The sequence below is a fragment of the Elgaria multicarinata genome, chromosome 1, assembly GCF_023053635.1.
Source record: "Elgaria multicarinata webbii isolate HBS135686 ecotype San Diego chromosome 1, rElgMul1.1.pri, whole genome shotgun sequence".
NCBI lineage: Eukaryota > Metazoa > Chordata > Lepidosauria > Squamata > Anguidae > Elgaria > Elgaria multicarinata.
Genome location: NC_086171.1, coordinates 50,664,571 through 50,685,593, shown reverse-complemented (window position 1 = coordinate 50,685,593; position 21,023 = coordinate 50,664,571). Strand labels below are relative to the sequence as shown.

The following is a 21,023-nucleotide window of genomic DNA, read 5'->3' as shown; positions in this document are numbered from 1 at the left end:
ACCAGACACTCATTCTCACCTCAATGAGGTTTATTGAGGTGGTATGTTACATCCAAACTAGTCCAATGACGCCTTTAGTTTTCATCTTGCAGTATGGCTTCTATTAGTGAATAGGCCCAGCTCCGAAGATGATATGATTCAAACAAATGTGTACAAGCAACACTATCTCTGGCATTTCCTGAGTTACATGCGGTGGCTGTTGCTGGATCTAAATATTTCACAATAAATGTGAAAGGAATCTACCGTATTGCTTGGAAATTAGGCAAAGAAAAGAAGCAGAATTCTATTGCAAAGCAATTAGTTTTTTCCTTTAGACTAAAAATGTAACATTTCTGATTAGTTAAAAAGAATTGCAAAATCCATGCTCTGATAATCTCTCGCTTGGATTACTGCAATGCGTTATACGTGGGGCTGCCTTTGAAAATGGTCCGGAAGCTTCAGCTGGTACAAAATAGGGCAGCCCGTTTACTAACAGGGACTGGCCAACGAGATCACATTATGCCAGTCCTTTTCCAGCTTCATTGGCTGCCAGTCCAGGTCCGGGCCCAATTCAAAGTGCTGGTATTGACATTTAAAGCCCTAAACGGTTTGGGGCCAGGTTATTTGAAGGAACGCCTCCTCCCATATGTACCTACCCGGACCTTAAGATCATCTACAGGGGCCCTTCTCCGTGAGCCCCTGCCAAAGGAAGTGAGGCAGGTGGCTACTAGGAGGAGGGCTTTCTCCGCTGTGGCACCCCGGTTGTGGAACAAGCTCCCCAGAGAGGTCCGCCTGGCGCCTACACTGTACTGCTATCGTCGCCAGCTGAAGACCTTTTTATTCTCTCAGTATTTTAACACTTAATTTTAACTTAAATTTAAATTTTACTGTTTTAACTCTGTATTTTAATCTTATAATCAACTTTGCTGTGTGGTTTTATCCTGGTTGCGCTTTTTATACTGTATTTCGTAATTGTGTTTTAACCTGTTGGATGTTTTTTGTGGTTTTAATTTTTGTGAACCGCCCAGAGAGCTTCGGCTATTGGGCGGTATAAAAATGTAATAAATAAATAAATAAATAAATAAAAACAGCAGTAGTGATCATGTTAGTTTTGTACAAGTCTTAATTTTTTGCTGTAGCATTTCACATCTTCTCTTAACAGGGCTTCTCAGATACTTGAGGAATATCCTGAACAGTATTATAAACGGTATGTAATTATTGGAACTTGTTTTTTTTTTTTATAACAATGATTGAACCTTTAAAGTATTTCCAACGCATCTTCACTTTTGCAATGTTAATATATTTGTTTCATTAACTCTCAGCTTTGCAGAAGTATTCAAAGCAAAACTAGGTCTCCTAGGTGATGGTGAGGATGATAACTATTTGATTGCATTCCTCCTAAAAGTGAGTTTCTTTCTTTGGTTAAATATTTGAACTGCAGTTTGACAGAGTACCAAAGGCTGACACAGAAATCTGGTAATGTTTATTAGCTCATAGAAGATACAAAAGCAGATTTTACGATGACTTTTCGGCAGCTCAGTGAGATTTCACAAGACCAGTTGAAGGACCTCAGAATTCCCAAGGTACTGATACTTTTGCAATGGAGGAGTATATGAATTACCTTTAAACTTGGATAGGTCATAATGACATTAAGATAAAATGCTAATGATTCTTTTAAGATTAAATTGAAATTGTGGAAGTAGGATTAAAATTGAAATGATGTGCAGGACTGGATAAAAATAGGACTTTGAATACTGGTATTCTTTTTGTTTGTTTTTGGAAGAAAAGGATAGCTGAGTAAAACAGCTGCCTGTTCCATTGTGGCTCTTTTTCAGTATCTGTTTCCATGGCAGCAAAGCACGAAGGAATCTGATAGGTTTCCAAGACAGGAGCCAAACAGTGGAAAATATTTGCAATGAGAGCAACTGCATGTCAAAAACTTTTTTTTAAATCCTAAGGGTTTGAGAGCTTATTTTTATTAATTTATCATGATCCCATAATCTGCTACCGTATTTCCACTGACAAACTTAGCATGAGTTGGTCTCGCTAAGCACTGCTTCCCTTACCCCAGGCAAGTGCTCCTAGATGTTTTGTACTTCAATTCCATCAGCCCCAGCCAGCATAGCCAACGGTCAGGAATGCTGAGAGATGTAGTCCAAACATCTGGAGGTGACCAGGCTGGGGAAAGCTTCCTTACCCTTTCTTGATTCCAGTGACCAAGTCCAAACCTTCCATGCTAGAGGGAAATTGTACAAAATGCAAATTCCTAACATTAACAAGAATTAGGCAGCCTCTGGTTTTTGAGAAGCCAGAACTGTGACAATTACTTGCCCAGAGGAGGTTATTTTTGGACTCTTGTGGACTGTTGGGTGACATCATCATCATCATCATCATCATCATCATCATCATCATCAATAATAATAATAATAATAAATTTATTTGTTACCCGCCTCTCCCTCTGGATCGAGGCAGGGTACAACACAAATAAAAACACCATAAAATACATAAAACTAATTCAAACATTTTAAACCAGTGCATCATTAAAAGCAGCACACCATTAAAAAAGGCATCTTTTTGTTGTCCCAACACTTAGGGCTCATCTACACCAAGCAGGATATTCCACTATGAAAGTGGTATATAAAAGGCAGGAACCACACTGCTGCTCTATAGCAGTATTGAAGTGCACTGCCAGCTGTTGGGGCCCATTGACACAGACCATATATCGCTTTCTTACCACTTTCATTGTGTTATGTCCTGCTTGGTGTAGATGTGTCAATGGGCCCTAACAGTTGTCAGTGCACTTCAGTACCACTATAAAGCAGTAGTGTAGATTCTGCAGCACACTTCAATACCGCTATAAAACAGTAGTGTGGCTCCTGCCTTTTATATACCGCTTTCATACCGCTTTCATAGTGGAATATCCTGCTTGGTGTAGATGAGCCCTTAGTTTTCTTCATATTCATGTACACCTGGAATTAAATCTATGTAACATGGGAAATTGCTAAATATCTATATATAAAGCCGGTCGTGTTTGCTATCAGTACAGCGTGTTTTACTTACTTGTCCTGCTTGAGCAGTTCAACAAACTCTCTTGTCATTGATGGCATAAAAGAAGAAGCATTTAGTTTAAAGCAAAACATAATCCTGGGGCTTAGATTGGACATGCCAGTGGTAGATTGGAGATGTCAGATGTAATATCCTGCATTGCTGAACTGCAAATAATTTGCCAGTGGCAAGTTATTCTGTGCAAATAATTTCCCAATGGCAAGTTACGTTCTCTACTTATTTCTTTCCAGAGAGAAATCAATGGTCAAAATCCAGCAAAGATATTGCTTTAATTATAAATAAACTCATCTTCTGTGCAGGAAATACTGCTTCTGCCAAGCAAACATTTTTTCGACTCATGTACCCCAAAACAATAGACTTGTATGCTTCTCTTCCATTTATAGGCAAGCTTACCAAATCCTTATGTTTCTTATTCTGAGAAACTATTTTTGCTAGTGTGTTTGCTATTTTTGGCTAATTCCCAAGGTTATGATACAAATACAGATCAAAGTTCCTAGCTGAAGGAAGCATATGAACTCCTTAGGTTGCTGCTTTTCTTGCTGTCTTCTCATCTCTTCTTTTTAGATCTCAACTCTTCTTTAGAGCTTGAATTATGAAGAAAAATGTGATGAACCTGATGCCCTCCAGATGTGTTAATGGACATCTTGCCTGGGTTGTACTCCAATAAATCTGGAGGGCATCAGGTTGAAAAACGCTGATTTATGGTATCTATATAATTATCATGAAGTGACATATATTTTTAAATTTTTGTTAATTTAACAGCATGTAATTAATTAATTATTTCCATGTAGGAGTTTTGGGCTTTGAAGGATGTGGCTAAACACAAGTTCTTTTCCAGCTGGGTTGCTATGTACCTCCTGAGATTAAAAAGGTAAATAAATGCAATTACGACAAATTACAGTGATTGCAGATGTTCAACATGTTGTTGAAGAGAAAACATAATCTTACTGAATCCCTCCTTAACTTCCCCAGATAGGAAATGGTTAGATATTAGTGTTTAAAGGGGGGTTGGATAAATTACTGGAGGAGAAGGCTATCAATTATTATTATTATTATTATTATTTATTTATATAGCACCATCAATGTACATGGTGCTGTACAGAGTAAAACAGTAAATAGCAAGACCCTGCCGCATAGGCTTACAATCTGGCTACTATTTATTATTATTATTATTTATTTATATAGCACCATCAATGTACTAGTCCTGATGGCTAAGTACAACCTTCAGGGTCAGAGGCAGTAAGCATGTAGGCACCACTTGCTGGGGAACATGGGTGGGAGGTTGCTGTTGCACCGTGTCCAGCTTGTGATTTCCTAGTTGACCGCTGGTTGGCCACTGTGAACAGAGTACTGGGCTACATGGACCCTTGGTCTGATCCAGCAGGGCTCTTCTTATGTTCTTAACTGAATTTCAGGACACTGTCTGTTTTTTGTGTGCTGTATAGGAACACAGACGATTCAGATGCCAAGCGAAGCAGAAGAATGACCAGTGAGTCAAGATTTTTTTCTCATCTCTACAGTTTGAAAGCATGCTGTTCATATATACTAGATATTTCTTTCAATAATAATTGAACTGAGGTTATGATACTGCATTGGGATTCCAAGCACACTAGTGTGGACTAGAAAATAAGACCTATGTGATTTTCACACATTGACAATATGCACTATTTCTCCCTTATACCCATGTAGAAAATGTCATGTGTGAAATAGCCATCCAGCTGGGGACCTGGTGTGCTTTCATCTCACATATACCGTAGATTTGCACAGTAAAAGCCTCATTAGGAAGCACCCAAAATATAATGGGGGTGGGGGAAGTACCTCGTGTAAATTTGCCCACAGGAAGGGTGGTGTCATACAGAAAAGGGCTGGAGCATCTCCCCTATGAGGTAAGGTGGGATTGAATAGCTTGGAAAAAAGGAGGCTGAAGGGAGACATGATAGAGGTGTTCAAAATTATGCATGTTGTGGAGAATGTGGATAGGGAGACATTTTTCTCCCCTCTCTTAATACTAGAACCCACAGTCATCCCATGAAGCTGATTGGGGGGAAATTTAGGACAGATTTATTTATTTTATTACATTTATATCCCGCTTTTTTTCCTCCAAGGAACCCAAGATGGCGTACATAATCCTCCTCTTCTCCATGTTATCCTCACAACAACAACCCTGTGAGGTGGGTTGGGCTGAGAGTCTGTGACTGGCCCAAAGTCACCCAGTGGGTTTTCATGGCCGAGTGGGGACTAGAACCTGGATCTCCCAACTCCCAGTCCAACACTTTAGCCACTACACCACACTGGCTCTCCACACTCTCCAGTGTGGTGAAGTACTTCCAGAGAAAAGGAAGTACTTCTTCACACAGCACATAGTTAAACTATGGAATTGTCATGACTCTCCCTTTTGGTCTCCTTTTTACTTTTCACTATTAAAGAATCCCAATCATGGACCCAGTGGGCATATTGCTGCTCACTGGTTCTGTGTTTCACTGATTCTTCTTGGCCCCACAGTAACCAGCCCAGCACTCTACTCACCCTTTTACTTCACCTCTGCCACCATATATTTCAGTACCTTTCCTCAGGTACTTAAGAATCCAATCCAGTTTATGAAACAAAATAACTTTTATTTGACGATAAGTAAGTTCATGCAGTTTATCAATCTTGTGGTTTCATTTGTTGCAATACTTGTTTGTTACAATACAGTATATCTCACGTAGCCTTGTCGACTCTACCCACTAGTCAAATCTATCTCCTCCTATTCCCTCTTTTCCCCAAAACAATAAAACATTGATCCTACTCTGATCTAATCCCTCTAGCAGACAAACCCAGACTCTCACTCACTCCGTTAACACACACAACACTCAACTTACTGCCTCTAACTGCTAGCTGTCATTCAGATAGTTGAATTCAGCAGCCAATCAGCATTCACTCCAACATTCCATGCACTCACTCCCCCTCCCAACAGCATTAACCACTTACCATCCTTACTATTCGAAGTCCAATCAGCACTTACATCATAAATACATAGCAATAAACAATAAAACATCGCAGCCATCAATTTGGATAGCTTTAAAAGGGATATATTCCTGGAAGAAAAGGCTATCCAATTGCTAGAAGTCCCAATGGATATGTGTTTCTCAGAGGCAGTAAGCCTGTATACCCCAGTTGCTGGGGAACTGGTGTACTAAGTGGACCCTTGGTCTTATCCAGCCTGGCTCTTCTACTCTGCCATCCAGCTCCCAACATAGGTCATCCACTGAGGTGCTGCTTCCTTGCCACTAATAACACAGAAGCAGAGACCCCCATCTGTGAATGTGGGGTGGGTGTGTTAGAAAACATGTTCTTTCTCCTGTGGGCGAAGCCGATTGAAGCTCCAAGAAATCAGCCAGCATGCAAAAGTGGAGGCCAAAACAAATCGATTTATTGATTAACTGCTTGCAAGTTAGAGTGCGGAAGCATATAGCAGACCGGACAAAAGGTGTAGGGTGCAATCACTTTTTTATACCTCGAAGTAAACAACACTCTGGTGGTCAGCATTTGTCTATACTACACATGTCCCTGTGTTATCTTAGTTCAGTATGTTTCTGTTTCTACATTCCTTTCTTCTAGTCTATGCTGCTAACTCGCCCTCCCTCTGGCGAACAATAGCTCTATTCTATGCATGTCTCTCTTTCTTTGCTACGTGACTTTCTCGCTTAGAGCTAATGGCGTTACTCTGGCTCTTACAGGTGGAGGCAGAATTTGGTGGCAGGCTCATGGGGACTGCACAGCAGGCAACCTGAGTTGGGGCAACAATAGTAATAAGTCTTTTGCTATTTCCTAGCTGAAAGCACAACCTAAATAAGACAATCCAAATTTGCTATTGAAAAGGAAATAGTCCAAGTCAGTCCTTGAAATTGCCATGTGCAATTCTTTAATATAACAGAAGAATGTAAGAAAAGCTGTTGGATCAGACCACAGGCCTATCTAGTCCAGTATACTATTTTCCACAGTGTAGGGAGACCAGTGTAGGGAGAGCAGGGCTCCTGTATCTTTAACAGTTGAATAGAAAAGGGAATTTCAGCAGGTGTCATTTGTATGCAGGTAGCACACTTTTCAACACAACAGTTTAAGCTGCAGGAGCCCTGCCCTCATTTGTAGAGTGGCCAGATACAAAAGAGGGCAGGGCTCCTGCAGCTTTAACTGTTGTGATGAAGAGGGAATTTCACCAGGTGCTGCATGCATACAAATGACATCTGCTAAAATTCCTTTTTCTGTTCAACTGTTAAAGATACAGGAGCCCTGTCCTCCTTTCCATAGGGTCACCCTACCACTGTGACTGTACAGACGCCTGTGGGAAGCTCAAAAGCTGAACATGGGGGAAACAGTCTTCTCCTGCTGTTATTCCTCAGCAACTGGTATTTAGAGGCATAGTGGCTCTAATCCTGGAAGTAGCACATCGTGACTTACATTGGTAGCCTTATCTTCCATTAATTGCTAATACCCTTTTAAAGCACTTAAGTTGGTGGCTTGTAAAAACATCTTGTGGAAGTGAATTCCATAGTTTATGGAACTTCATTATGTAACAGTATGGAAGTTGTTGGTTACTGCAGTTTGCTTATTTTCTTCTTCAGTCCCCATTTCCCCCCTTTTGTATCTTATCTCCTAGACTGTGGCCATTTCTGCAGACCAGATACTTTGGCAGAATGGTATATAAATGTAGTAAATGCATATATAACTTGGACTTTGAAAAGTTAATGAAAGAAGATGAGGCTTTGTTTTAAATTATTTATTTATTTATTTATTTATTTATTTATTTATTTATTTATATAGCACCATCAGTGTACATGGTGCTGTAAATGAGCAACTGCAGAAGATTCCAGGTATTATGTGACTATTTGAAAGTTAGGAGGAAAAAACTAAACAAAGGGCTTCTAAAAACATCTAACAAAAAAGTCAAAAATAGTACAAACACAGCACATTAAAATATAAAAAAACAACTTCAACATGAGCCAAGAAAAGTGGATTAAAATTTCTGCAATCAATTGTTCCTCGAAATAAGTCAATTTGAAATGTTGACATTAAGCCAAGAGCTATAATAACTGTTTCTAATAAGTGCTTCTAATATGGAAGAAAAATACACAATGCCAGCTATAGTTTGCAGTTCTGCCAATTTACCATCATTAATATATACCTGATGGTGCTTGCCAAATTATCGCTGCTGGAAGTAGTGTTATGTGTGAAGACCAGGAGGGCAGATCAATGACTATTGGTGATGAAAGGAAAATGTGTTCTTTGACAACTTTGATTAGCAGCATTAAGGGACACGTATAGTTGCAGCATGGTTACAGTTGAATGAGGCTTACCTTTTTAAAGCCAATTTTGCAAATGCTTTTAAGGGCTGTTGCTCAAAAAAGTTCACTGCCTTTTACACCACCACCCCAATACATATCTCATTCTTGCCCCAGGGAATGATTACCGAAGAAAATGTGTAGTTAGGCTCAGGAGTTCCAGCCATGAAGTTAGATCATTGGTCCATATTGCCCAGGACTGTGTACTTTGCTTGGCAGTGACTCTGTAAGGTCTTGGGTAGACATCTTTCCTGGTCTCACTATTTGAGTTCCTTTAACCTCACCCAAAGTATACACCTGAAAATGTATTTTATTTATTTATTTATTGCATTTCTATACTGCCTAATAGCTGAAGCTATCTGGGTGGTTCACACAAATTAAAACCATCAAGTACAAGTCAAGGTATAAAGCAAACCACAATGTAAAAGCACAATATAAAAGCACAACCAGGATAAAAGAGGGCAGGGCTCCTGCAGCTTTAAATGTTGTGATGAAGAGGGAATTTCACCAGGTGCTGCATGCATACAAATGACATCTGCTAAAACACCATCTTCATGGCGTTAGGAGATAAGAAGGTATATAAATGTCAGTAATAAATTAATTAATAAATAATTGGTTATGTTGGCTTGGGCTGTTGGAAGTTGTGACTCTCTAGGTGTTTGGGCCTACAAGTTGCCCACCCCTGAATTAAAGCCTCTCCCCACCCCCACTGCCAGCAGTGATCTTGTGTAGGGTCATTGGGATAGGGTTGAAATTAAAGCCTTCCTGCATCCCACTGTGTGTTTGTGTGTGTGCGTGCGCGTGCACGCACTTGTGTGTCCTCCAGGACCCTACCAACACTTGGGACCAAAAAGCTTGTGCCCCAATTGGAACCTCTTTTTTATTTGTAAATGTGGCTGATTAGAACAAAATGAACATGTAGCCACAAGCATATATACCTTTAGGGTGCAATCCTATGCAAAAATCCTACAACTCCCAGCATTGCCCAGCCAACATGCACGTTTAATGTCCATGCTGAAGATAACAGGGCAGCTACATTCTGCTGATTAATTTTGCAGAGTTTTGCATAATTTTGCATAGTCAAATATAATAAGATTTAAGTAATGATGCTGTTTTTAACCTGTAAGCATTTGGAGGGGTGGGGGTGGGGGTGGGGGTTGTTATAAAGGAGGGAACCACTACTTTTAATTACAGAGAAAACCAGGAACTTATCCCAATTTTTTAATGGACCCCAGAACTGTTGTTTAAATGGATACTGTTGTTTTATATTTTTGATAGTTTTAAATTTTGTGTACTTTTAATGTTCACTGTTTTTAACTTTTGTAAACCGCCCAGAGAGCTTCAGCTGTGGGGTGGTATATAAATTTAATAAATAAATAAATAGATAATATTAGCCAGGCACTTCATAATTAAAGTCTCAATCAGGTTACAAGAATTTCCGCTGATCCCACAATTCAGCGTAAATGCCAGTGTAACTGAGCACTTGACATTCTGGTGGATAGAGGTTTGGTGATCTTGCAGTTTCATTTCCAAATTCTGTCAGACTTCTGTTTACTATACCTAATCCTTTTAGGCGAGCCTTCACCAACCTGGTTCCCCACCCTGCCCGAGATGTGTTAAACTACAGACCCTATCATCCTCACAGGAGTTGAAGTCTAACACATCTGGAGGACATTAGCTTGGAGAAGGCTGGCTTAAGTCATGTTGGAGGGGGGGAAATGGCTGCTACAGTGTGTTACGCGCATGCACGTGCAAACATATACACAAGGAAGACCATGACAAAACTTTGTGATTACGTCCTGTTCAATGTTATCTTAACAGATGTTGACATTCCTGAGAAGTTCATTCCTTACATTTTTATTTGGGGGAATATGAAAGTCTGCCACGTTTTCTACTTTCTTTGACATGTTTTTAACTGAAAAGCAAAAGATGCATTCCTTTGCTTAATGCAAGGGTTTGAAATCTATGCTACCTTTAAAAACAAAACAAAAAAACCCACAATAATATGGCCTGGAAGAGGGTTGGGGGATGAAAGGGGCCAATAATAAATTATCTCCTTTTTTCAAATTTTGGTTTGAGGAAAAATTGGGATAATGCTCGCCTCCCGCACTAGTGCAGGAACAAGTTGTGTAGTGTCAATGCAAGCAACATAATGCTAAATCCTAAGCACTTCAACAATGGAAAACGGGTGAATGATGGGTTGCAAGCTTGAATTTTTCTTCCTGTTAAATTCCAGTCCTTTCAAATCTTTAATTACTTTCTTATATCAGTACTAAGAAAAGGATGTGGATTTTAGCATAGTGAATCTCTAGCAAAAAGTCCCTGCTGATTTTTATAACTGCAACTGGGTTTTTCTTTTTCATTGCAGGTATTAATCCTAGGTACGTGCTCAGAAATTGGATGGCAGAGTCAGCTGTCCGAAAGGCTGCCAGGAATGATTTTTCTGAGGTAAGCTGTTTCGCTATGTGTTGTCTTGCTAAACATTTTATGTTCAAGAGTGTTAAATTACAATCGTGGTGGATTGGCCAAGGATAAGGGCCAAGGGCATCGTAAGTTTAAGCATTGCTTGCCTGAGAGAGTGTATACCAGATTTGTTTCGTAGTTTTGTCTCTGCATAATTGTTTTCTTTGTAATTGTTTTATTTTCAGGTCCGCTTCTTGCAGAGGGTTTTGCAAGACCCCTTTCAGGTGCAGACAGTGGCTGAGAGAGCTGGTTATGCACAACGCCCCCCTGCTTGGGCCAAGAACATTAAAGTCAGCTGTTCTTCTTGATGAAAAGAAACGGTGATCAAAATTAAATGAAGGAACAAAGACTTCAAATAAGACCAAAGCATTGTGGAGAAAGACCGACCATACCCACCATAGCAGCCATTTTATGAATGGGCAAGGCCCCAGCAACCATTGTGTGACAGTGCTCATGACATTCTCAAAGTTCCAGATGTGTTCACTGACCCAAAAACATTAGCGACCCATCATAGCTAATATTTTTGTTTTGGTGTTTCTGTCAGTTGCACATACTGTTGTTTTTCCTGTTATGTCATTCAGTGACTCCATTGTTCTCTCCCTCTTTCAAAACCTTTCTTGACCCAATTTGGCTGTATCCCTTTTAGCCTAGTTAGTGTGCAGTGTTACCTAGACACCTTCCTATAAGGTCCCCTGCTCTCTTCTGGCTACTTCTGCATTCACTGCAAACCCAGCAGTCTCCCATTCTCACACTTGATCTACGGTTGCTGGAAGCAGAGTTGACCCACTTGCCTTCTCCTTCCCACCATTTGAATTTCCTAGCAACATACTGATCTTGTTCTGCCACCATTGTGGGAATTATCGACAACTGTCCAAGATTCAACTGATGGTGCTTTCTATAAGAGGACTCCAAAGACGCAATCCTATGCATATTTAGCATGGAATAAGTCCTACAATTCCCAACGTTCCCTAGCGAGCATGGGAAATGCTGGGAATATACATTGGGAGTTGTAGGACTTTCCCCCCCTGACTAAACATGTATAGGATTGCACTCCAAATGTCTGGTCTAGGAGCTAGGATAGTCTGCATTTTGAGGATTTTATAAATAACCATTGCATAGGATAATTCAAACTAGATTCCAGGAGTCCAAAATGTTAGAACAAAATCTCAGCCAGCAACAGTTCCAGCAGATCAAGGAATATTTTGCCTAGAGATCACAGCAACACAGCATGAGGCAGCAAAACATGTGACTGCATGAGCAAACCTGTCAAACTCTTGCTTGATGAATACAATGCAGGCTTGCTCATACCAAGAACCATTTAATTTTGTTGTATTTACCATCCATAGCAACATTCATTCCTAGTGTCCTTGCAGCTGATGGTGAAACCTCTGGTTGGCAAGATGGTTCTGTGGATGAGCCATTCTGGGTCCAAGGCCCCCAAGCTATTCCTACTTCCCAATTTAAAATCACAGGGGTCCAATTTGCAAGAATCTGTAACTTATAATAGCCACTATGATCTTAACTGAAATTGCGTAAAGGAAATAAAAAAGATGGAAATCCATCTTTCCAAAGATTGTCTCAAATATGTATGCCTTGCTCATTAAATTTGACACTATTGTGAAGACACAGAAGAGTATTTTATTCATGGACTGGCAGTGAATACTGCCAACACGAACAGTGGAGAATTAAGGTGAATCATAAATGACAAAATGTGTATAGGAAAGGATTTATTACTTCAAACATACAGATAATTATAAGGTCTCTGAAACAAATATTTTTAGCTGTCACTGAAGACAATTGCTAACTTCATAGATGTGGGTGGAACTGAATTTCAAATCTCCAGAATGTTTAGCCTAGCATTACACCGGAGAAAGAACCAACGATATTGGCTGAAGATTTTATCAAGGAAAGTAACGTTCATTTTGGCTGAGACTTCTTAGCTTCAAAATAATTGAGGAAAGAGGTGTGGCATATTATGGTCAGGACAACGTGTGTAATAAAGTCTCAGGTGGCATCTTCTGCTTTTTGTCCAAATACGGGAAGTAAAAAGGTAGGTCCAGCCAGTCAAAAAGAGGGAATTTAGGAATTGTCAAGATAGCTATCATTTGCAGTTTCAGAACTCCCACCTCTAATTTCTGCAACATGCTTTGAGCTATGCCGAGCCATACAGCTGGCAAGGCCTTGGGCAGGGCAAGATCAGGCGGGTCCAGGGAAAATGTGATTGGGCTCTTCTATAAATTATTCAGCCTTTAGGTTGCTACCGGTCATTATGATCAAACAGGCTACTCTTCTGGAAGAGGCGTTTCCCTGGAACCTGCACCTTCCATGCTGCTTCTTGTTCTCTGCAGCCTTGAATCAGGGGCACGGGAAGCCACCATCTCGACAAGTCCTTGGGAAAAGGGACTACCTCACATCAGGATCTGTTGGAATGACTTTCTCAAGCAGATGCTCCTTTGGGCCATTAGGAAGAGCATTGGACAATTTCACCAGACTATTCTCTCCATGATCTCTCACAACTAAAACCACACCCTGATATTTCAACTGTTTGCTTCATGAGGTTGCACCTCTCTTCTTTTGTAATGCTCTCATTAGATCAGACATGAAATCTCCTTGTTCAGGTGCCTCTCCCATTGGGGGTGGCCCACTTGGTTTTGGGCCCCCTGTCTGGCCAGCACTTTCTTCTTGCCTTTTAGGAGGAAGTGGAGGTTTTTTCTTGATTGGTAGAGGCATATTGGGGGCAGAGACTGAGGGTGGAGGCGGCGGTGGTAGTAGTTCTGGAGAACTCATGTCAGCAGCAAAGGAAGGTGGTGGAGGAGGAATAAAATCAGGAGGAGCTTCCAAGTATTCAGGTGGAGGAGGTGGTGGGAGTGGCAGATCCTCCAATTCAGAAAGTGGCAGTATTGATTCCGGGGGTGGAGGAAATTCTGAATCTGATGGGCAAATGGCACCTTGCCTCTCAGTATCGGTGGGTAGGTGCGGCAAAGCAGTAATAGCAGAAGATCTCCTTTGAGGAGGAGGAGGGGGCCCTGGGTGCAACCCAACAGGTTTACGCTGGCGTTTGAATTGTGGCGGGGTCGGTGGTGGTGGTGCTTGACTGCCATCAACAGTGTTGTTCAGTTTCTTAACCTTTTAACAAAGGAAAGAATAATTTCAAAAATTTTAATGGTGAATGGTAAGTACACAACAAGCGTAGCAGGAATGGTGGCTTCTTAGGTATCGTGTTCATAGGAAGGATGCATAGCTAAGAGGTTCCCATTGGTGCATCATCTGTCACTCAATTAGCCAATAAAAACACGTTTTCCCGATCTACTCGGGGTGGTTCTGACAAAAACATGCCATCTCAACCCTATCCCTTAACATGTTAATTTAGCTTTGAACTATGTTCACTTGCAGTATCAATGCCCCAAATTAATTATCATTTCATGACATAGGTGTGAGCTGTAGCTTTGTCCAGGTTTCCCATGCCTAACCTATTTCATAGAATCATAGAATAGTAGAGTTGGAAGGAGCTTATAAGTCCATCAAGTCCAACCACGTGCTCAATGCAGGAATCCACTTTAAAACCTTTGTGAAAGTACAAGAAAATCGTAGGCTCTATCATGTGTTTCAGCACTTGAATAGTCAGTGCTCAAAATACTAGAAGGGAATTTGTTTGCTTTTCTTCTCCTATACTACAAACTCACTTGTTTCTTTCAGCTAAAATCAATGCCAGTTGATAAAAAGAACCAAAACCAGGCAGGACCTTTCCTATCACATCAGCCCTTCAGTGTATTTATGAAGTATAAGCTTTTTTAATACATGGCATCAATCATTACTGTTTGACAAGGACATCATATTGTTTTAAAATTAGCTGGCTTAAAAATGTGTGGGAACACACACAGGTTGAAGAAAAAAGAAGGCACTTAGAGATTGCTGATTCAAGATAAAAGGTTGTTACTAGTTTCAGAGTATCTGTTCAGTTATTCCTATTTGAAAGGGCTTTTTAAGATCTGAAAATTAAATTCCATATGACTGATATCTGCATCTTCAGCTTTAGCAACTGCCAATTTTAAATCACCTGACACTGCTACAGAAAATGTAAAAGTGAAGTATGAAATTACTTCTTGAAATGGTGAGCTTTTTTTTTCTTAGTCATTGCCCTGACCACAGCGCTAGAATGAAATCAGTAAAGGCAAGATAATACAGAACATAATCACAAACAGGCTTTTTTAAAAAAAGAGGCATGGAGAGCAGGGCATACCTATTTTGGGTATGTTTTCTTGCATTTTATAATACTTTGCTAGGCCAAATATATTTGTACACTAGCCCTTAGCTAAGAAAAGCATTCCTAGCCAGAATTTTGGGAAAGGCTTTACATGACAGATTTTTTAATTTTAACACCTTTCTTGAAATTAAAGGATCACACATGGAAAACTGGATGTGTTTGGGATTGGAAAACTTGTGATTCAACCAAGAAACAGAGCCCTGTGCTATGACAACTTATCTCGCCAATTCGTTTTCATGCTCTCCTGCCGTTTAGCCCAAAAGAAAAAGAAAAGAAAGGGGTCATATGCAGTAGCATTGTGGTAGCAGCCAGTCTCCCCTCTCTTATTATTTAGAACAGAGAGAGAGAGAGAGAGAGAGAGAGAGAGAGAGAGAGAGAGAGAGAGAACATGTGAGCATTCTTCTCAAGGGTATTTGCTGCTTTAGCCCTGGCAAGTAACACACACTACAAAGGTAGCTTAAATACTCTGCTGAACTAGACACAAAGACTAGATTCTCTTCTTCAGACCTTGCGGATGATAGCAGAAAGAACAGAAAATACGTGCACTACAATACAGAGTGTATCACCCAAATTGGCCTAGTTTGCATGTAATGACAACCTACATTTTTTAAAAATTGTGGATTGTTATGTGCAATTGGTTTGTTGAGAACTCACAATTTTAAAAATATTGTGGGTTGTGAACGAGCGATTGCTCCCACTGCAAGTGGGAACGGCTAAACAATGCACAGACTGAGGGTGTTTTGTTTAGTGTTTCATGTGAACTAAGACCTCTGGCTTGTCTCTTCCCCAGCAAACCAGATAAAGAATCCATAGTTCCTTCTTGGCTTCTTTTTCTGGGAAAGAACAAACACTAAACAAACCATGGACAGAATGTCTATGGGTTATTTAGCTACTCCCACGTGTAATGGGAGCAATCACGCAGCATGCAAATTGGCGCATTCTAGTGCAGTACAAAATATGAGTATGCAGAGCAATTAATACCTACCCTTTCCCCTGGTCTGCACTTGTATGCTGTATATAGTAGCTGGGAGGTGGGAATTAGCCTCTTACATTTTGCTAAAGGCAGGAGAAAGCTGGTCATACACATTCTCCTGCCTTTTGTACCAGCCATGACCACTTTTGTCTCCACGTTCTCTTAAAAAAAAGAGTTGACTGAAACTTATTAACCTTTAGTCGCGCACTTTACACAAACAGAACAGAAATATGAATTGTCTGATCTATTCCAAAGCATCTGGCATGCATGTTAAATGAAAATGGCATGTAGGCTAGCAGTTCATTAGGTATATGTTTGCACTGGTAGAATATTAGGTGAGCTTGTTTCCACCATGTGTTTGCTGAAATATGTTCTTAAGATGAATAGAGTCCAGTTGGCAATATAATGCATGCAAGTTCTTTCATTAACAGATAGCAGCTGGTAGTTGTTACAGGTTGCCATGCACACATATCCTAAGCACTCCCTTCTTTTCCTGTATTCATCTATGGAACTGCTTCTCTGCCGATCAAAACCTCTACTTGTATTGAGCAAATGCGTATAAACAGGATAAGAATAAGTGGAATGAATTCATTCAGTGCAGTAACATGTCACATAATCACCTAGTCCGACTATTCAAATGACACCTGTTTAGGGTGTCCCAAAGTTTATTTAGTTTGGGCACACCCATATTCATTTATATATTCCTTGGCAAAGGCTGGCATGGGGGAAGGGTATGGATGTTGCCCACACTTTGTTTTAGTACAAGGGGATCTCAAAGGCGACCGTCTCCCATTTGTGTTGGTGTAAGATTTCTGGTAGACCAATCTTAGTTTGGATTGCACGTTCCTAATTTCTTACTCCTTTATGTATAATAGTTTCGAGGAAATAAAGGCATTTTTCAAGATGACAGCCAAACTGCATAATAAAATTGGGCAACCTAGATTTTAAAATCCACAGTTCTTTTCCATTAAAGAAAGCCTCATTGCTACTAGTATTATCACCTTCTAGAACAATTTCTGAAAAACAGTGGCCATTTTCAAGATGGCAGCCAAACCATGGGATTTAAAACTTGGCAACCTAGGTTTTTTTTATTCAGCTCACTATAACCATTCTAAAGAGGGAATATCAAGAATTAGTAGTTGATTAAAAACAAACCAAAATTGGAGTCAGAGGGTCTCCTGTTGGAGACATATTCACAAAGTGGGAAGTGTTTTAACAAAGCAAATATAGGAATATTAGGAAATGGCTAGACAAAATTCATGGATGACAGAACTATCAATAGCTGCTAGCTATGACAGGTAAATAAAACCTCCATATTCAGACAGCATCCAAAGACGTCTAATTGGCCATGGTTAGAATCATAGAATAGTTGAGTTGGAAAGGACCTATAAGGCCATTGAGTCCAGTAACCCTGTTCAATGCAGGAATCCACCTAAGCGTACCTGACAGATGGCTGTTAAGCTGCCTCCCCATGCTCTCCCTAGGTCATTGGTTCCATTGTCGTACTGCTCTAACAGGAAGTTTTTCCTGTTGTCCAGCCGGAATCTGGCTTCCTGTAACTTGAGCCCATTATTCTGTGCCTTGCACTCTGGGAGGAGCGAGAAGAGATCCTGGCTCTCCTCTGTGTGACAACCTTTCAAGTATTTGAAGAGTGCTATCATGTCTCCCCTCAGTCTTCTCTTCTCAAGGCTAAACATGTCCAGTTGTTTCACTCTCTCTTCATAGGGCTTTGTTTCCAGACCCCTTATATATGTTGGTAACAGGCTTCATATACCTTAGTCCAGATGTGGACAGACTATGAGGACCTACTTTGGGGTTGTTTATAATTTAGAAACGCAAGATCCAGAGCAAATAGTAGCTCAGTGTATGGAGAGAGATGCAAAATAATAACTTACAGGGAGCAGCCATTTGCCTGCTGTGCTCCATGAGTCACACACTAGGACAAATCTACATCTGGATTACTAATTGCTGACTGGGGAATGCTGGGAGTTGTAGGACTTGCTTCTGTCTAACCATGCACAGGATTGTACCCTAATTTAGTGTGGGAAGGGGAAGCTTTTTATTGTTGTTATTGTTAAACAATTAGGTGTCAGAAACTCTTGCCAATCTCATGCAAATCATTCAGTGAGTCTTCATTCAATCCTGGTTTGCCTTCTCCCCACCACTGCCTTAGTGTGATTTAGCAATGTTAAGTATATGAAAAGAAATACTTGCTTAGTCATTAAAATTGTGTGTGTATGGCTATCTCAGGGTTAAACAGAGAAAGTCTATCTGTGGGCAATTACCTTGAGATAGAGGCTGTTCTGGGAACCTTGCCAAGATTCTAAGTTAGCCTCATCACAGCTGTATGTAATGTAGATAAGAATTGTGTAAGATGTGTATATAGTTTCTCACTTGTGTAAAATGGAACAGATCACTGCTCGATGATCACTGCTCTATGATCACTGCTCTCTGTGTATGCCTCAGTGTGCTGATCTGAATTGAACTGCACAGAAGCCTGAAGGAAATAAACCAGCTCTGCTGTGTAAGACCTGCGTGATGTGTGTTTGTTTCTGAGCACAAACAGAGTTCCAGAGAGAGAAAAGTTCTGGCAATAACCCAACAAAGGTTATGGGCCCAGTCCAGGCAGCCCAGCCTAGACCAGTCCAGGCAAGTCTACGCCAGCCTAACCCAGGCAGAAGAACCAGAACTTGATGGGAACGGTGCAGTATCAGAACCAGGAGTCTGCTAAAACAGAAAACTGTTGATGAAGGAAGACATCAAGCTAAAGCCAGTGCTGCAAAGTGAGGAAAAATCTCAGTCGGCTGACTCTGAGGAGGACTCTGAGCAGGAGGACGGTGAGATACCAATTCCTAAAGCAGAGGGAATGGCAGGAGCTAATATGTCTGGTTTGCATCAATTGTTGGAAAAGCTGAATGACTCTAACTATGCATTATGGTCTTACAAAATGCAAATGTATCTGATTCAGGCTGAACTGTGGTATGTAGTCACAGAGGATCCACCAGATAGAGCAGATCCACAGAATGCTAAATGGTTTAAGGATGATGCAAAAGCAATGGCAGTTATTGCATTAGCTGTGGAAGACTCTCAAATTTCCTTCATTCAGTTTTTGAATACATCAAAAGAGTGCTGGAATGCGCTACAAGCTGTATATCAAAGAGAAACAGCGGGCAGTAAAATAATTCTGACCCGGAAGCTGTATGGAATGAAGCTGAAACCAGGGGAGTCTATGTCAAACCATTTGAAAAGCATGAGAGAACTCTTCAATCAACTCAGGGCACGAGGGATGGAGTTTACAACTATACACCAAGTCTATGTGATTTTGTCAAGTCTTGATTCATCGTACGACGCGGTTGTCACCATGATGGAAAGTCAAGAGGAGAAAAATTTAACCCTCGAGTATGTAGCTGGAAAACTACTGGAAACCTATGAAAGAAGACAAGCTTCAAAACAACAGAGCTTTAAACTTCCTGTGGCTGAATTTCAACAAAGCCATAAATCTTCTGATGTGGTGGCTGCATTAAAGGCAAGGAAATGCTTTAACTGTGGTTCCACAGAACATTTACGGCGGGATTGCAACAACAACAAGAAGAAAAAGCAGTCAACAGCAAAGTGGAGAGAAGAAAACAACATGAATGAAGCTGAATCAACAAAGAAGTGTCTTCTAGCAAGAGTCAAAGAGACAATGAATCCTTGGTTTTTGGACTCTGGGGCTTCAATAAGTATGGCAAAAGACAAACTTTCATTTGTAACCTTGGAAACTTCTACTTCAGAGCAAAAGTGTGTTACCCTTGCAAATGGAACAAAAATCCAGATTTGTGGTGTGGGTAATGTATATTTTGATTGTCTGGGAGTTGAACTACAAAGTGTTTTATATGTACCAGAATTAGAAACAAACCTTCTAAGTGTGTTTCAGTTAACAGAAATGGGGTATGAGGTTTGTTTTACTGAAGAAAATTGTACTATAAAACAGGGAAACAAGGTGTGTGTGCAGGGAATAATGAAAGAATCTTTGTATGTGATTAATACTTGTACAGAAAATGAAGTTGTAGCCAGCAAAGTCACAACAAAAACAATAGCCAATTGCAAACCACACCAAGAGTGTATCCATTTAACTCATAAAAGGTTTGGTCATGCTAACTATAAAACAATTTCTAAGATCCCAGAATTGTGTGAAGGGGTGAAAATCAAACCATGTTCTAACTATGTAGAATGTAATGTATGCAGTGAAACCAAGTGTCATAAGTCAAACATTCCAAAACATAGTGAGAGAACAACAAAAAGAATTTTTGAATTAATTCATGCAGATCTTGCAGGTCCTTTTGAGACAAGTCAAGGAGGAAACAGATTTTTCTTGTCTATTGTTGATGATTACAGTAGATTTGGATTTGTGTATGTGTTAAAACAGAAGAGTGAAACTTTTGGAAAGTTTAAAGCCTTTGTTAAGTGGAGTAAAAATAGATTTAAAGAACCTATAGCTAATCTAAGAACGGACCGGGGAGGTGAATTTCTTAGCAACCAATTTAAAAAATTCCTCAGTGATGAGGGTATACAACATGACCTTACTGCTCCATATTCACCATTTCAAAATGGAGTTGCAGAAAGGAAAAACAGAACCTTGCAGAACATGTTAAGAGCTCTATTGAAAGAGTCAGGATTGTCTAACCTGTTCTGGGCAGAAGCTTTGTCCACCTCAAATTATTTGTTAAACAGGCTTTACCACTCTGTACATGAAAAAACTCCATATGAAATGTTTTACAAAAGAAAACCTAGAGTGTCACATATAAGGGTTTTTGGAAGTAAATGTTTTGCTCATATTCAGAAAGAAAACAGACCAGGAAAGCTAGCTCAAAGAGGTTTGGAATGTAAACTGTTGGGATATGATACACAAACAAAAGGCTATCGTTTGTGGTCTCCATATCACAAAAGTGTAATTGTGAGCAGAGATGTAGTTTTT

At 40.2% G+C, this 21,023-nt stretch overlaps 2 protein-coding genes across 6 annotated transcripts in view; one reads left to right on the top strand and one right to left on the bottom strand.

Moving 5' to 3' along the window:
- Positions 1-12,400, top strand: part of LOC134399790 (protein adenylyltransferase SelO-like) — a 42,314-nt gene extending 29,914 nt beyond the window's left edge. For all 3 annotated transcript variants that reach the window (XM_063127902.1, XM_063127894.1, XM_063127907.1), the window contains 7 exons: positions 1,142-1,186; positions 1,302-1,383; positions 1,470-1,562; positions 3,837-3,916; positions 4,491-4,534; positions 10,735-10,814; positions 11,015-12,400. In XM_063127902.1, the coding sequence (XP_062983972.1) occupies positions 1,142-1,186; positions 1,302-1,383; positions 1,470-1,562; positions 3,837-3,916; positions 4,491-4,534; positions 10,735-10,814; positions 11,015-11,137 (547 nt within the window). In that variant the 3' untranslated portion in view covers positions 11,138-12,400. The remainder of the gene's footprint in view (positions 1-1,141; positions 1,187-1,301; positions 1,384-1,469; positions 1,563-3,836; positions 3,917-4,490; positions 4,535-10,734; positions 10,815-11,014) is intronic.
- A 143-nt stretch (positions 12,401-12,543) lies between these two features.
- APBB1IP (amyloid beta precursor protein binding family B member 1 interacting protein) overlaps positions 12,544-21,023 on the bottom strand; it is a 52,934-nt gene continuing 44,454 nt past the window's right edge. For all 3 annotated transcript variants that reach the window (XM_063127867.1, XM_063127875.1, XM_063127883.1), the window contains exon 14: positions 12,544-13,955. In XM_063127867.1, coding sequence (XP_062983937.1) covers positions 13,380-13,955 — 576 coding nt within the window. In that variant the 3' untranslated portion in view covers positions 12,544-13,379. The remainder of the gene's footprint in view (positions 13,956-21,023) is intronic.